Below are 17678 nucleotides of genomic sequence, written 5' to 3'. Positions count from 1 at the left end.
CCCTAAACCCTAAACCCTAAACCCTAAACCCTAAACCCTAAACCCTAAACCCTAAACCCTAAACCCTAAACCCTAAACCCTAAACCCTAAACCCTAAACCCTAAACCCTAAACCCTAAACCCTAAACCCTAAACCCTAAACCCTAAACCCTAAACCCTAAACCCTAAACCCTAAACCCTAAACCCTAAACCCTAAACCCTAAACCCTAAACCCTAAACCCTAAACCCTAAACCCTAAACCCTAAACCCTAAACCCTAAACCCTAAACCCTAAACCCTAAACCCTAAACCCTAAACCCTAAACCCTAAACCCTAAACCCTAAACCCTAAACCCTAAACCCTAAACCCTAAACCCTAAACCCTAAACCCTAAACCCTAAACCCTAAACCCTAAACCCTAAACCCTAAACCCTAAACCCTAAACCCTAAACCCTAAACCCTAAACCCTAAACCCTAAACCCTAAACCCTAAACCCTAAACCCTAAACCCTAAACCCTAAACCCTAAACCCTAAACCCTAAACCCTAAACCCTAAACCCTAAACCCTAAACCCTAAACCCTAAACCCTAAACCCTAAACCCTAAACCCTAAACCCTAAACCCTAAACCCTAAACCCTAAACCCTAAACCCTAAACCCTAAACCCTAAACCCTAAACCCTAAACCCTAAACCCTAAACCCTAAACCCTAAACCCTAAACCCTAAACCCTAAACCCTAAACCCTAAACCCTAAACCCTAAACCCTAAACCCTAAACCCTAAACCCTAAACCCTAAACCCTAAACCCTAAACCCTAAACCCTAAACCCTAAACCCTAAACCCTAAACCCTAAACCCTAAACCCTAAACCCTAAACCCTAAACCCTAAACCCTAAACCCTAAACCCTAAACCCTAAACCCTAAACCCTAAACCCTAAACCCTAAACCCTAAACCCTAAACCCTAAACCCTAAACCCTAAACCCTAAACCCTAAACCCTAAACCCTAAACCCTAAACCCTAAACCCTAAACCCTAAACCCTAAACCCTAAACCCTAAACCCTAAACCCTAAACCCTAAACCCTAAACCCTAAACCCTAAACCCTAAACCCTAAACCCTAAACCCTAAACCCTAAACCCTAAACCCTAAACCCTAAACCCTAAACCCTAAACCCTAAACCCTAAACCCTAAACCCTAAACCCTAAACCCTAAACCCTAAACCCTAAACCCTAAACCCTAAACCCTAAACCCTAAACCCTAAACCCTAAACCCTAAACCCTAAACCCTAAACCCTAAACCCTAAACCCTAAACCCTAAACCCTAAACCCTAAACCCTAAACCCTAAACCCTAAACCCTAAACCCTAAACCCTAAACCCTAAACCCTAAACCCTAAACCCTAAACCCTAAACCCTAAACCCTAAACCCTAAACCCTAAACCCTAAACCCTAAACCCTAAACCCTAAACCCTAAACCCTAAACCCTAAACCCTAAACCCTAAACCCTAAACCCTAAACCCTAAACCCTAAACCCTAAACCCTAAACCCTAAACCCTAAACCCTAAACCCTAAACCCTAAACCCTAAACCCTAAACCCTAAACCCTAAACCCTAAACCCTAAACCCTAAACCCTAAACCCTAAACCCTAAACCCTAAACCCTAAACCCTAAACCCTAAACCCTAAACCCTAAACCCTAAACCCTAAACCCTAAACCCTAAACCCTAAACCCTAAACCCTAAACCCTAAACCCTAAACCCTAAACCCTAAACCCTAAACCCTAAACCCTAAACCCTAAACCCTAAACCCTAAACCCTAAACCCTAAACCCTAAACCCTAAACCCTAAACCCTAAACCCTAAACCCTAAACCCTAAACCCTAAACCCTAAACCCTAAACCCTAAACCCTAAACCCTAAACCCTAAACCCTAAACCCTAAACCCTAAACCCTAAACCCTAAACCCTAAACCCTAAACCCTAAACCCTAAACCCTAAACCCTAAACCCTAAACCCTAAACCCTAAACCCTAAACCCTAAACCCTAAACCCTAAACCCTAAACCCTAAACCCTAAACCCTAAACCCTAAACCCTAAACCCTAAACCCTAAACCCTAAACCCTAAACCCTAAACCCTAAACCCTAAACCCTAAACCCTAAACCCTAAACCCTAAACCCTAAACCCTAAACCCTAAACCCTAAACCCTAAACCCTAAACCCTAAACCCTAAACCCTAAACCCTAAACCCTAAACCCTAAACCCTAAACCCTAAACCCTAAACCCTAAACCCTAAACCCTAAACCCTAAACCCTAAACCCTAAACCCTAAACCCTAAACCCTAAACCCTAAACCCTAAACCCTAAACCCTAAACCCTAAACCCTAAACCCTAAACCCTAAACCCTAAACCCTAAACCCTAAACCCTAAACCCTAAACCCTAAACCCTAAACCCTAAACCCTAAACCCTAAACCCTAAACCCTAAACCCTAAACCCTAAACCCTAAACCCTAAACCCTAAACCCTAAACCCTAAACCCTAAACCCTAAACCCTAAACCCTAAACCCTAAACCCTAAACCCTAAACCCTAAACCCTAAACCCTAAACCCTAAACCCTAAACCCTAAACCCTAAACCCTAAACCCTAAACCCTAAACCCTAAACCCTAAACCCTAAACCCTAAACCCTAAACCCTAAACCCTAAACCCTAAACCCTAAACCCTAAACCCTAAACCCTAAACCCTAAACCCTAAACCCTAAACCCTAAACCCTAAACCCTAAACCCTAAACCCTAAACCCTAAACCCTAAACCCTAAACCCTAAACCCTAAACCCTAAACCCTAAACCCTAAACCCTAAACCCTAAACCCTAAACCCTAAACCCTAAACCCTAAACCCTAAACCCTAAACCCTAAACCCTAAACCCTAAACCCTAAACCCTAAACCCTAAACCCTAAACCCTAAACCCTAAACCCTAAACCCTAAACCCTAAACCCTAAACCCTAAACCCTAAACCCTAAACCCTAAACCCTAAACCCTAAACCCTAAACCCTAAACCCTAAACCCTAAACCCTAAACCCTAAACCCTAAACCCTAAACCCTAAACCCTAAACCCTAAACCCTAAACCCTAAACCCTAAACCCTAAACCCTAAACCCTAAACCCTAAACCCTAAACCCTAAACCCTAAACCCTAAACCCTAAACCCTAAACCCTAAACCCTAAACCCTAAACCCTAAACCCTAAACCCTAAACCCTAAACCCTAAACCCTAAACCCTAAACCCTAAACCCTAAACCCTAAACCCTAAACCCTAAACCCTAAACCCTAAACCCTAAACCCTAAACCCTAAACCCTAAACCCTAAACCCTAAACCCTAAACCCTAAACCCTAAACCCTAAACCCTAAACCCTAAACCCTAAACCCTAAACCCTAAACCCTAAACCCTAAACCCTAAACCCTAAACCCTAAACCCTAAACCCTAAACCCTAAACCCTAAACCCTAAACCCTAAACCCTAAACCCTAAACCCTAAACCCTAAACCCTAAACCCTAAACCCTAAACCCTAAACCCTAAACCCTAAACCCTAAACCCTAAACCCTAAACCCTAAACCCTAAACCCTAAACCCTAAACCCTAAACCCTAAACCCTAAACCCTAAACCCTAAACCCTAAACCCTAAACCCTAAACCCTAAACCCTAAACCCTAAACCCTAAACCCTAAACCCTAAACCCTAAACCCTAAACCCTAAACCCTAAACCCTAAACCCTAAACCCTAAACCCTAAACCCTAAACCCTAAACCCTAAACCCTAAACCCTAAACCCTAAACCCTAAACCCTAAACCCTAAACCCTAAACCCTAAACCCTAAACCCTAAACCCTAAACCCTAAACCCTAAACCCTAAACCCTAAACCCTAAACCCTAAACCCTAAACCCTAAACCCTAAACCCTAAACCCTAAACCCTAAACCCTAAACCCTAAACCCTAAACCCTAAACCCTAAACCCTAAACCCTAAACCCTAAACCCTAAACCCTAAACCCTAAACCCTAAACCCTAAACCCTAAACCCTAAACCCTAAACCCTAAACCCTAAACCCTAAACCCTAAACCCTAAACCCTAAACCCTAAACCCTAAACCCTAAACCCTAAACCCTAAACCCTAAACCCTAAACCCTAAACCCTAAACCCTAAACCCTAAACCCTAAACCCTAAACCCTAAACCCTAAACCCTAAACCCTAAACCCTAAACCCTAAACCCTAAACCCTAAACCCTAAACCCTAAACCCTAAACCCTAAACCCTAAACCCTAAACCCTAAACCCTAAACCCTAAACCCTAAACCCTAAACCCTAAACCCTAAACCCTAAACCCTAAACCCTAAACCCTAAACCCTAAACCCTAAACCCTAAACCCTAAACCCTAAACCCTAAACCCTAAACCCTAAACCCTAAACCCTAAACCCTAAACCCTAAACCCTAAACCCTAAACCCTAAACCCTAAACCCTAAACCCTAAACCCTAAACCCTAAACCCTAAACCCTAAACCCTAAACCCTAAACCCTAAACCCTAAACCCTAAACCCTAAACCCTAAACCCTAAACCCTAAACCCTAAACCCTAAACCCTAAACCCTAAACCCTAAACCCTAAACCCTAAACCCTAAACCCTAAACCCTAAACCCTAAACCCTAAACCCTAAACCCTAAACCCTAAACCCTAAACCCTAAACCCTAAACCCTAAACCCTAAACCCTAAACCCTAAACCCTAAACCCTAAACCCTAAACCCTAAACCCTAAACCCTAAACCCTAAACCCTAAACCCTAAACCCTAAACCCTAAACCCTAAACCCTAAACCCTAAACCCTAAACCCTAAACCCTAAACCCTAAACCCTAAACCCTAAACCCTAAACCCTAAACCCTAAACCCTAAACCCTAAACCCTAAACCCTAAACCCTAAACCCTAAACCCTAAACCCTAAACCCTAAACCCTAAACCCTAAACCCTAAACCCTAAACCCTAAACCCTAAACCCTAAACCCTAAACCCTAAACCCTAAACCCTAAACCCTAAACCCTAAACCCTAAACCCTAAACCCTAAACCCTAAACCCTAAACCCTAAACCCTAAACCCTAAACCCTAAACCCTAAACCCTAAACCCTAAACCCTAAACCCTAAACCCTAAACCCTAAACCCTAAACCCTAAACCCTAAACCCTAAACCCTAAACCCTAAACCCTAAACCCTAAACCCTAAACCCTAAACCCTAAACCCTAAACCCTAAACCCTAAACCCTAAACCCTAAACCCTAAACCCTAAACCCTAAACCCTAAACCCTAAACCCTAAACCCTAAACCCTAAACCCTAAACCCTAAACCCTAAACCCTAAACCCTAAACCCTAAACCCTAAACCCTAAACCCTAAACCCTAAACCCTAAACCCTAAACCCTAAACCCTAAACCCTAAACCCTAAACCCTAAACCCTAAACCCTAAACCCTAAACCCTAAACCCTAAACCCTAAACCCTAAACCCTAAACCCTAAACCCTAAACCCTAAACCCTAAACCCTAAACCCTAAACCCTAAACCCTAAACCCTAAACCCTAAACCCTAAACCCTAAACCCTAAACCCTAAACCCTAAACCCTAAACCCTAAACCCTAAACCCTAAACCCTAAACCCTAAACCCTAAACCCTAAACCCTAAACCCTAAACCCTAAACCCTAAACCCTAAACCCTAAACCCTAAACCCTAAACCCTAAACCCTAAACCCTAAACCCTAAACCCTAAACCCTAAACCCTAAACCCTAAACCCTAAACCCTAAACCCTAAACCCTAAACCCTAAACCCTAAACCCTAAACCCTAAACCCTAAACCCTAAACCCTAAACCCTAAACCCTAAACCCTAAACCCTAAACCCTAAACCCTAAACCCTAAACCCTAAACCCTAAACCCTAAACCCTAAACCCTAAACCCTAAACCCTAAACCCTAAACCCTAAACCCTAAACCCTAAACCCTAAACCCTAAACCCTAAACCCTAAACCCTAAACCCTAAACCCTAAACCCTAAACCCTAAACCCTAAACCCTAAACCCTAAACCCTAAACCCTAAACCCTAAACCCTAAACCCTAAACCCTAAACCCTAAACCCTAAACCCTAAACCCTAAACCCTAAACCCTAAACCCTAAACCCTAAACCCTAAACCCTAAACCCTAAACCCTAAACCCTAAACCCTAAACCCTAAACCCTAAACCCTAAACCCTAAACCCTAAACCCTAAACCCTAAACCCTAAACCCTAAACCCTAAACCCTAAACCCTAAACCCTAAACCCTAAACCCTAAACCCTAAACCCTAAACCCTAAACCCTAAACCCTAAACCCTAAACCCTAAACCCTAAACCCTAAACCCTAAACCCTAAACCCTAAACCCTAAACCCTAAACCCTAAACCCTAAACCCTAAACCCTAAACCCTAAACCCTAAACCCTAAACCCTAAACCCTAAACCCTAAACCCTAAACCCTAAACCCTAAACCCTAAACCCTAAACCCTAAACCCTAAACCCTAAACCCTAAACCCTAAACCCTAAACCCTAAACCCTAAACCCTAAACCCTAAACCCTAAACCCTAAACCCTAAACCCTAAACCCTAAACCCTAAACCCTAAACCCTAAACCCTAAACCCTAAACCCTAAACCCTAAACCCTAAACCCTAAACCCTAACCCTAAACCCTAAACCCTAAACCCTAAACCCTAAACCCTAAACCCTAAACCCTAAACCCTAAAACCCTAAACCCTAAACCCTAAACCCTAAACCCTAAACCCTAAACCCTAAACCCTAAACCCTAAACCCTAAACCCTAAACCCTAAACCCTAAACCCTAAACCCTAAACCCTAAACCCTAAACCCTAAACCCTAAAACCCTAAACCCTAAACCCTAAACCCTAAACCCTAAACCCTAAACCCTAAACCCTAAACCCTAAACCCTAAACCCTAAACCCTAAAACCCTAAACCCTAAACCCTAAACCCTAAACCCTAAACCCTAAACCCTAAACCCTAAACCCTAAACCCTAAACCCTAAACCCTAAACCCTAAACCCTAAAACCCTAAACCCTAAACCCTAAACCCATTGACTGTAGCATGTTTCTGATATCTATTAAAACCATTTGTTGGGTCGCGAATGTGCATGGATTAATGCGGCGATAGCCTTCTGACATTGCCTCCAAGTGCTTGTTCCAGAGTCCACGCACGTCGCTAGGCTCACAGAATACCAGTATTGTTGCGAAGAGCCTCCGGAGCGATGGTGGCATCTGGAACAACTCGGCTTCCGTAAGACACTCGTCCAATGTGTTGTCTGCCTCGATCAGGCCCCTTCTCTCTGCGGCTTCACGAAAGGTAGGTAGGATCTTGCCGTAAACCTTCCTTAGGTCATCAAAGGAGGTGGCGCCAGTCACATGATTTAGGAGAACCCGCAAATAGTAGTGTTCCCCCTCGGCTGGATGAGCTGACACGATTCTACCAACTTGTCCACCTTCTCGTCTCCTTCGTTGCCAGAATTTTTTATTTTTGCCTTTCTGCCAAGTATACCACTCGGGAAAATCTCGGTACAAGATACCCCGAGCATGCTCATATACTTTGTTCGCATTGAAATACTCTGTTAGCATTGACTTATCAGCATCTTCCCGATTGAGAACTTCTTGGATATCTTGGCCCTCTTGAAACGAAACCATGTGCATATTCGGGAGATGAAGTTGTAGTTGCATCACAGGTGGTGAGTTCTTGCTCAGTTCAAAGCCGTATATCCTCCACAAGGCTTCCGGGGGGGTCACCCATCTCGCGTCCCTATACTGCTTGATCTCATCCATGTTGCCGTTCTTGTCAGCCTCGTTCACAGACACCGACGCCCGATCATGGCCCTTGTATATGTACTTGAATAGGTATTTAATGGCCTTTATGCTCGAGCATACCTCAACATTGATGTGGCAGTTGAACAGCCGTAGGAGGTAAGGGTTGTATGGGACAACCCACCTATTGTCTAGCTCGTGTTTTCGAACCATTGCATGCCGGCCATCATCACGTCTCCTATACACCGGGTAGGAGTCCTTTCCTTGTAAGGTAGTCACGTTGAAAGACCGCGGGTAATGATTCTTGCATGACGGACGGTCCTTCGTGCACGGGCAATCATGGTTCAGCACACCGCAAGGGCCATGCATCATATGCTTGACAACCATCTTGTATAGCTCTGGGTAGTTACGCTTGTCCGGGAGCTCGGCAGAGATGATACAATCATACTGCTCCAGACATGTGAGCTTGTACCGCCCTTTCATGATGAGCAATAAGTGGGCATGCGGTAAACCCCTCTTCTGGAACTCAACCACATAGACGTAGGCCTTCACCTTGCCAAGCATGTGCTTATCAAGCAACTGCTTTTTTAGTTCCTCTAGCTTCTCCCTGAAAACACGTACGACGAGATCCGGACGATCCTGGGGTATTTGGCTAGGGTAGAGCTCGCGCGTGATCTCATCCCAGTTTGGATTGCATGTCATTGTGAGGAAGATGTTCGGCTTCCCATACTTTTGCACTAAAGCCATAGCATCCATGTACCGACGCCTCTTATCCCGAGGTCCACCGATAAATGATGTAGCCAGCACGGTCCGCTTTCCAACCGCGTCCGCTCTACCCTCCCCGGCATGCACGCTGTCCACCAAACCTTGGTACAGGTCCGCCCTTAACTCCTTCTGATGAGCCCATATGTAGTCCAGCCGCGAGCTTTCGATCTTGATGTATGTGTCGACCGCGAACTGCTGAAAAAGACGCTTGCCAAACAGTATTGGGTTGAATATCCCTGGCCGTATCTGGAATTTGTAGCAGTAGTAATCCCGCACAGACACACATAGCCTGCCATTAGAATCTGCACAGAGCATATGACATTCAAAGTTAGTGTTTAGCATCAACGAGTACTATGCCAAGAATTGACGGTGCAAACATTATCTTTTGATAACACTAACCTGGGTCCTCATGATTATTACCACGAGCCATACGAGCCGCGGTCACCACATTGATGGACACACCGACCTTTGGGATATCGGGATGCCAACCGAGTTCGCCTCTAGGGAAAAAGAGAGGGTATGACAGAGCATCATAGCATCCATGATACAATCGGATGCCATATATTTGCTTGTTCTTCCCTTGCAGGATAACGCTATTCTCAAAGTGCCTTCGGCGTTCGCTCCCCTCAACCCAAACAGCGGCCACCTCCGAAGTGGCTGGCATGTTATATGTTCTCTGGTCCAACCTATGATCAAGGTTCAGTGTCACACGGTAGTCATCAAGATCCTCAACCTGTCCCATACTCCTGAGTTGTTTAGAGTATGGGTTGTCATGAAGTATGTCAACCAGCTTTCTGATAAGTTCCTTGTCTTGCTGGCACTGCTCTTCGTGGCAACGGCAATACCGGTGCTCTAGACTGGGATCGTCATCATAGAAGTAAAGCTCCAGGTGCTTGGGTTCAGTCCCGTCTATACCAAACGACCGTATGTTGTGGTACATTTGGCCGTGGGCACGAAACGTGTAAATACCACTTTTTCTCATGTCAGTGGTCTCACCATCAAGGTTACAGTATAGTGAAGTGAATGAGAAATGACCATTGAAAAATCTTATGCTTTCACGGAAGTGCCTAGCATCAGCGTCTGCACTCGACTAGAGCCTCATGAGCTCGGGTGGTGTTTCTGGGGTACATAGTTTAATCTTTCCATTACGGCAGCAGAACCCATTTGTCTCATGCTCGAACTTCTTCGCGTTGCAATGCTTGCAGTTTTCAACAGGCTTCAACATGTGCGTGGCTTGGGGTATATTGTCATACACGTGGTCATACGGATCAGGTATGCTAGAGGTAGTAGCCGAGGCATCTTCAGCTTCATCGAATTCGATATCCTCATCATCGGTATCCCCGTCTGAAGTGATTTTTAGCACGAACGAGTTAGATAAGGATGTAAAAGATATGGATGTAAGGCGAAACAATGCCAAAAATGTACCTTGACCAGCGAACATGTAGCCCTCATCCTCTTCAGAGTCCTCATCGAATACGACGCCATCATCATCACCTATCGCATCATACATATTTGTATAAGTATATATGATGGCCCTGATTGTATTTTTTTTAATTATAAAATGAATACAATCAAGGAAATTACCATCGTCGCTAACTGGTGGACGTGTTGTTGGCGCCTGGATGCTGGTAGTTTGAGGGGTTAGAGAGGTATTTTCTGTCAATAACAACACGAGTACAATACATCAGGGTATATGTTGTATTGGAATTTGAGGAAAGAGCAATACAAGTAAAAACATTACCATTGTTAATGACACCTGACTGCGGTGGAGGATCTAAACCATCGGTATCTTCTACAGTTATAGTTGGACTTTCTTCTATTGAGGCAGAAGCTTTCTTGTCCCGTCTACTTGCAAAGTGCGCATTACGACGGGCTAGCAGTGCTATCCTTTCTCCAGGTGTAACACATTGTCTGTGCATTATTTGATTAGCATTCTCCATGTCTGGCATCTAATCTGAAGCTGACTGGATGTAAACAGGCGTTGGTTGAACCAGAGGAATTGATCAATCATTTGTGACTCTGGATCCATGAGGATCAGATGCATCCGTAGTAAGGTGAACCACCTCAGGGATATACATTGGGTTCTGCATGGCGATGGAATCTTGGCTCAAAGTGTTGCGCCGCAACTCTCTTCTTGCTTTTTCGCGATCTCTCTTTGCCTGCTTCTCCTCGGGTGTCATATTATGCACCCTCCGACGTTCACGACTTGCTTCGATCTGCTCCTCACTTAGGGTGTTGCGCCGCAATACCTCGGAGACCTTTCGACGATCACGTATCGCTTGCTTTTGTTCAGGTGTCAGATTTGCATATCGTGCACATTCTCTCACTCGTTTAGCTTCAATTTGCTCAATTGTTAACTCTCCCGTCAGATTATTAGGTGGTGGAGTGTGAGTGGCACAATCATCAATGGTTACAGTCTTGATGCTATCAGGGTTACATCGTAGCTGTATTGGCTCATATGGCATGCTAATACTGGCTCGTCTGGCATTTGTCTGAGTTTGATGCTGTTCAGCGCCTTTCAAATGGGCTTGCGCTTTCTTATGATGATATGCTTCATGTTGCTTCTTTAGAATTTCATCCCTTTTTAGCGCATACCGTTCCCTCTCCTGTTGCCTCTTGCGTTCTTTAGGATCTTCAGGGTGTGTCAGTGAACTGGATGTCTTTGGTGGGTCAACATTGCTATTGGTAACCCAATCTGAAAAGGTTCAACATGTATTTAGTTGCGAAGCATCCAATGTTACATTTATATAGATAATGAACTCGAAGTAGGCAGAAGTAGTTTTGCAATACTTATGCCGGTAGTGTTGGTTATGTTTCCGAGTGGTGTGCGGCCCCCGGACTTCTTCGAAGACGACATCTGCGAGACAGACTACCAGTGATTATACACTCAGTCAACAAAGTTTCTGAAACCAAGATGCTCTTGCTTTGGTAAGGAGTGATGGCATCCCGGTAAGTTTGGCCAGCCTGGAACCGCTAAAATCTCATGAACCTATTGGCTACAATTCAATGGGCTGCAAGCAAGATGAGACCTAACGAAACCAACAACCTCTACAATTCAATTGGCTACAAGCATGAGGTCAGAGCATTACGGAACTGAACATTAAAACATGATGGAATCACATGGATCCCGGTAAGTTAGGCCAGCCTGGAACTGCTAAAATCCCATGAACCTATTGGCTACAATTCAATGGGCTACAAACAAGATGAGACCTAACGAAACCAACAACCTTCGCAGCGATCACCTACGCATCCACCGTTGGATCAGATGTATCCACTACAATCCTTGGCACATCCCCAATTTCATAATCTGTGCAACCTTGGTACCCTTCTACAAGCACAGATGTTCAGTAAGGTTTTGAGCTTAAGCAGCAGCATACAGCCATGACTACCACAAGGAAGCTCTGTAATTAATAATTTCATTATGCAATTTCCCCAGGGAGTTATACACTCGATGGAGCCACTATCAAAATTGTTCAGATACGATATATCACAGTGAGTGAGTGCTTGATCTGTATTTTTTGCTCTAAAACAGGAAAACAGTTGAATGCTGAAGTTTCCCTGTGAAACGGAGTAAATTTAAAAACGAAAATATTAGTTATTCAGATGTAAAAACGAAAATATTAGGTATTCAGATGTATAAAGTATCCAAATCAGGTTGCACAGAGATGAGACAGCAGCAGCAGCATCATCTCATAAGCACCCATAAAGCATTTAATTGTGATCAGGTTTGTTCCAGAAATCAAGGTTTTTTTGTCAAATAAATTAGAAAGCATGCATGAAATGAGTACTGCCATGAAATGAGTACTGTGACTACCACAAGGAAGCTCTGTAATTAATAAATTCATTATGCAATTTCCCCAGGGAGTTATACACTCGATGGAGCCACTATCAAAATTGTTCAGATACGATATATCACAGTGAGTGAGTGCTTGATCTGTATTTTTTGCTCTAAAACAGGAAAACAGTTGAATGCTGAAGTTTCCCTGTGAAACGGAGTAAATTTAAAAATGAAAATATTAGGTATTCAGATCTAAAAACGAAAATATTAGGTATTCAGATGTATAAAGTATCCAAATCAGGTTGCTAAATAAAAGCATCGAAATTAGTCATATTTCAACTTATGTACCAATGAACCTTTCTCTTCCTTACATTCATGAGCCTGTTAATGATTACTCTTGTATATATGTATTTCTATCAGTAAGCAAGAACACTAATGTTTTCTTTGCATTGACATGGCTAGGAAATGCTCCTTTCCGGCCAACAACACTAATATTGTGTTTTTTATTTCCATGACTACAAAAGGGAGGAAGAAATGAGCTACAAAGAAGATGAGACAGCAGCAGCATCATCATCTCATAAGCATCCATAAAGCATTTAATTGTGATCAGGTTTGTTCCAGAAATCAAGGTTTTTTGTCAAATAAATTAGAAAGCATGCATGAAATGAGTACTGAAGAGAAAAAGGATGATCCGGTGCATAAAAGTGATAGTCTGGGGTCCAATACAAACATCAGACTCAAGAAACGTCCAACTATGTAGCAGCTTGCCACTACAATTATAAACAACCAGAAAATATATGATCCATGAATTGCTGGAAAGAGCAAGCAACGCAATATTTTGAGCTTGTTCTAGAAGGAAAATGCCACATAACTGCAAGTGTGTGTGCCCATCAGGAGAATGACACTCCTGGCTGATCAAACATTCTTCTCCAGGTCTTGCATCCTCCATTGGATCCCATACGGCCAACATATTCCCCATTCTTTCCATCAATCCAATTCACTTCGCAGTGTAGAAAAATTGTTTCAGTTTATCAACATGTTGCGAAAATGCATATTTGTGCAAGTTTCAGATTTCAACTTATATTTAGTGGCTTTAGGGGGGAGGGGATAACAAGGAAAATTGTTTCAGTTCATCCAAAGGCAGAAGCTAAAGCTAACACAACAAAACTGCAACACGAATATTGTAGGCAGCAGCGACGGGCAAACGCGTGAGCCTTACCGGAGTACGCCTCCTGGATCTGCTGGTTGCCACTTCTGCGCGCGCACGTGGCAAGAGATCAGAACGCGGCAAGAGATCAGAACCACTTCTGCCGGTCCGGTTGCCACTTCTGCGCGCGCACGTGGCAAGAGATCAGAACCAACTCAGAATAGAACCCGATCAAACACCTGCGCTAGCGCGCATGGACAGGAAGAGAACTCACCTGCGCGATGTCAGCGGCGCGTATGTCGGTGGCGGAGGCGTTCTTGCGCGATCGGACCCGGAGAGTCCTTCTGGATTCGGGGCGCCGCCGACGGTGGGACACTCGGGAGCTGGACAGCGAGGCGGCGACAGTGGAGGACGCGGCGGGAGGAAGGGGAGTCCTTCTGGATTCGGGGCACCGCCGACGGTGAGACGCTCGGGCACCGGCCCGCGAGGTGGCGGCGGTGGAGGACGCGACGGGAGGAAGGGTGTCAAGATGAGCGACGGTTCGACGGGTTTTAGCGACGAACACGAGGAAGGACGGAACTGTGTAGGCCGCGCAGAGGGGAGGGGAGGGGGTGGTGGTGGCGGGGTGTCAGTGAACCGGCGGGCGGCGTCACAGAGGGGAGGATGTTGTGGTGGCGTGTTGGGCGGTTGGAGATTGCGGCGGGGATTGGGGGAGGAGAGATGTGGGGAAGGCGGAAACGTGCAGTGCCGTCGGTTCAGCTCAATTCATGTACAGTCGTGCGATCGTCGCTAAAACCGTGGGGATAGAGGAATCTGAGGAGTGGCAGAGGAATATTCCTGACAGACTGTACATGCACTACTCATTTTTTAAGTAGGAGAGATATTATGTGTTGCATTAAAAATTACATTGTTTTCATACTTATTTTACTTTTTGCAAATAATGAAATTCGAGATCATACATATGACTGCAAAGCTCGACTGGGATGGTTATTACACATGCACCTTGTATGTCTTTTCACTATCCCAGTCGAGCTTGCAGTCGTATATAATTATCTCAATAATCTGATGCTAATATTGTTTTCATAATTGTTTTACTATTTGCAAATGATGAAATTGGAGACCCATTACTTGATGTTCGGACAAAGTATAGCTCCACCTTGATGGTTCGGTACATTCAGATGTGCACTACTGAACTATCAGGGTGGAGCGACTTTGGCCCTTGTACAGGTGTCCGCATTCTGATGCTTTAAGTTTTTTGCAAGAAATTTGAATAGTGTTGTATTATTTAATTTGAATAGTTTTTTGCAAGAACAATCTTTATTACTTCAGCCCACAGCTTGGTCATCAATGGAAGGAGCTCATGTAATTTATTTCTATTGTGATGTAATGTAACATGAACACTATTTTTATTGATAAATCGAAACAAGTTGAGAGAGGTTGTTTCACTTATATTTTTGGTGTTAGTGTGGTTTGTAGTATATCATTTGCATATTCTCTAAAAATTAGGTCTGCTATGACATGGTATGTTGTTCATCGTGGTCGGCAAAGTGGAGTGTTCTCCAGTTGTGAGAAATGCCACACACAAGTTAATGGATTCAAATGAGCATGTTACAAAGGATACAAGTCCAAACATGAAGTTATTGCCGCATAAAACAGTGAAGTCATCCAAGCCGAGCTAAAATTGGCTAACTTCAAAAATAACAAGAAGTGTGATTTCACGTGTAAAGATGTTATAATCCTAGTTCTGGTTGTAATCATCATTATTTTGCTACATAAGAGGTGACTTTTTTTTGTTAAATGTGGTTGTAACATATTCATTTACAATATTGTATGTGTATGCATTCTATCTATCGACTACTTCATGGTTATCTCACTCTTTCGACAACCCCTCTCTCTCTCTCTCCCTCGTCGGTTTTATCTCTATCTCCCTCCTTTCTCAGCTCTTTATATGTAGAATACTCAATTGCTCGTCGTCATCGTATGCGGAACTCCCATTGTGGGGATGACATTACGAACCGCCGATCCAGCCCAGGTGCTAGAAGGAGATATAGTGCCACCGTCAAACATTGAAGAAGGTAACCCGAGCCACTACCTCAACCAGGATCAAACAGACACCTGTGGTGGCGATGAGGTAATTCATCTGTTCTACATATTATTGTATAGGTTCTCAATAGTTTTTTCACTTATGCGTAGATGCTTGATGCTCCGGAGGGTCATGACAATGAGCAATCCTAGGAGCGGCATCGTGTCCCTCGAAGATGCCTACGGGACGATTTGTGATCATGGAGGCCTCACCAGCAAGGGAGCCAACTGCACCAGAGAGAGTTATGGAGCCATACAAGTCAGTCTGTGGGGTTGTTATTAAGGATCACGTGCCCATCACGTACAGATTGTGGACTGGCGAATGAGGTGATCTGCAAGTGGTTTCTAATTCGATCAAGAACGACATCTTGTGGCTCAAGATATTAGAGAAGTTCGACTTCCCTAAAGAGACAGATATGGAAGTAGTTAAGTGTAAGACGCTAATGATCATGGACTTTTCATTTCAGAACTGGAAGGGCATACTGAACAGAACGTATGTGCAGAAAGGTACAACGCTAGATTTCCACAAATGGCTGCAATTGAAGGTGATATGCTCTAGAGGCAATTATAGAGATGATTGTATCACGTTTATGTTTATGTACTATTGAATAATGTGTTATTCAAGAATGACTATCATTTATATTGATTAGCAAGTATGTGACTTGTTCGTGAAACTCTTTGTTTATATCAAGATGTTATTCTTAGTCAATCCCTGGTCACATATCACTGTGATACATAAGGCCAGCACATGTATTGATTGATGATCATATTTCATGGGTCATAGATATAGAGATACGGAATCAATAATGTGGACATTTATGTTGAAGAACATAATGTTGGATAGACCCACCTTGAGATACTGTCGGGATTGTTATTATGATGTGTCATCAGTTGTTATCTCAAATAGTGTACATGCAGGATCCTTAGACCTGAGATCGCCATTAATTCTCAGAATGTGTAGTGACATACTTTGGGGCTGTCAAACGCTATTCCGTAATTGGGTAGTCATAAAGGTAGTTTTTGGGTTGCCATGAAACAGGTCGTGGGGTCTGAGCGATCAAGATGGAAATTGACCCTCCTTGATAACAGAAGAGATATCTCTGGACCCCTCGAGGTAGTTGGATTAAGAAAGTGCATGGCCATGCCAATATGATTAAAGAGTTAATCATGATGAATCCACTATTTGATCGAGTGAATGGTCGAGCTATCACAAGGGTGGCATGTATCTCGCATTGAACTCGACTGGTATCGTGAGGCAAAGGGATCAGTGCATATGTATATCAAGGTTCAGCTGATATGATCTTTGTGTATACTCGGAAGTCAACATGTTTTGCTAGTGACCGCTATTGATTTCAGTTTGGAAAGAGTTTCCAAGTCATAGGTGTTTGTACATGAATCTAACGAGTCACACACTTACTGGGTTAGAACAAAACATATGAATTGGATTCGTATATTGGTTTGATTGGATTGTGATCCATAAGGAGTTAGAGTCCTAAAGGGCTTCCAACGTGGGAGCCTATTAGCGAGGTCTATATAAGGAGAGGTGTGCGGGAGGTGAGCCACTCCAAAACCTTCATCGTAACCCACCACACAATCTCCTAAAACCATAGTCGCGCGCACAGTGCTAGCACATCGGCGTTCAGTGATTTTGTCCAGTACGTGTAGATATCGTAGAGGCGCTGCTGCTATTGCGACGCTGATCCTCTTGGCAAGTAAATCGCGATGCATCTGTTCGGTTGGTCGAGAACCTACTCAGCTGGTTGACATACCTGCTCGTGTGGTCGTAAATTGCGACACGACCACTCGGGACTGGTCTCGGAGTGCGACACAACCACTCGGAGCTGGTCAAGGAAGCCAGATCTGATCGAGAAGCTGGTCGAGGAGCGTGACCACCTGTGCGTAACAGGTCGCAAATCTGATCGAGAAGCTGGTCGAGGAGCGTGACCACCTACGCGAAACTGGTCACGGATCTGATCGAGGAGGTTGACGTGCATGACGTTGGATCGGTCTACTCCAACTCTTCTTCCGCTGCACTACGCGTCCAGTGGTAACGATCTATGATCTCCTACTAGAATGGTTTCCTGCGTGAATGCGGTAGAAATTTTTTGTTTTAGGCTAGCG

General features: G+C 44.0%; 2 protein-coding genes across 2 annotated transcripts; both read right to left on the bottom strand.

Moving 5' to 3' along the window:
- Positions 1-7575: 7575 nt before the first annotated feature.
- LOC133895242 (uncharacterized) lies at positions 7576-9490 on the bottom strand (the record flags this gene model as incomplete). Its single annotated transcript, XM_062335395.1, has 2 exons — positions 8950-9490; positions 7576-8852 (listed from the first exon to the last, which is right to left on the bottom strand). Coding segments are annotated over exons 1-2 (1818 nt in total), but the record flags the coding sequence as incomplete, so codon positions are not given.
- A 96-nt stretch (positions 9491-9586) lies between these two features.
- LOC133896261 (uncharacterized) lies at positions 9587-14350 on the bottom strand. The gene is made up of 6 exons (XM_062336834.1): positions 13750-14350; positions 13548-13656; positions 10292-13328; positions 10135-10206; positions 9976-10044; positions 9587-9894 (listed from the first exon to the last, which is right to left on the bottom strand). The coding sequence occupies exons 3-6, from the start codon at positions 10497-10499 to the stop codon at positions 9641-9643; spliced, it is 603 nt and encodes a 200-aa protein (XP_062192818.1). The 5' UTR covers positions 10500-13328; positions 13548-13656; positions 13750-14350; the 3' UTR covers positions 9587-9640.
- Positions 14351-17678: the final 3328 nt, after the last annotated feature.

This window comes from Phragmites australis, chromosome 16 (genome assembly GCF_958298935.1).
Source record: "Phragmites australis chromosome 16, lpPhrAust1.1, whole genome shotgun sequence".
Lineage (NCBI taxonomy): Eukaryota > Viridiplantae > Streptophyta > Magnoliopsida > Poales > Poaceae > Phragmites > Phragmites australis.
The sequence above is the reverse complement of the archived record's forward strand: the minus strand, read 5'-3'. Positions and strand labels throughout refer to the sequence as shown.

Excerpts from the sequence above, each read along its gene's own strand:
- LOC133896261 (XM_062336834.1), bottom strand. The coding sequence starts at position 10,499 with ATGCCAGACATGGAGAATGCTAATCAAATAATGCACAGACAATGTGTT. Across the intron at positions 10,207-10,291 it reads GTCAGGTGTCATTAACAATG|AAAATACCTCTCTAACCCCT; the intron begins GTAATGTTTTTA and ends TGTTATTGACAG. Across the intron at positions 9,895-9,975 it reads CTACATGTTCGCTGGTCAAG|ACGGGGATACCGATGATGAG; the intron begins GTACATTTTTGG and ends AAATCACTTCAG.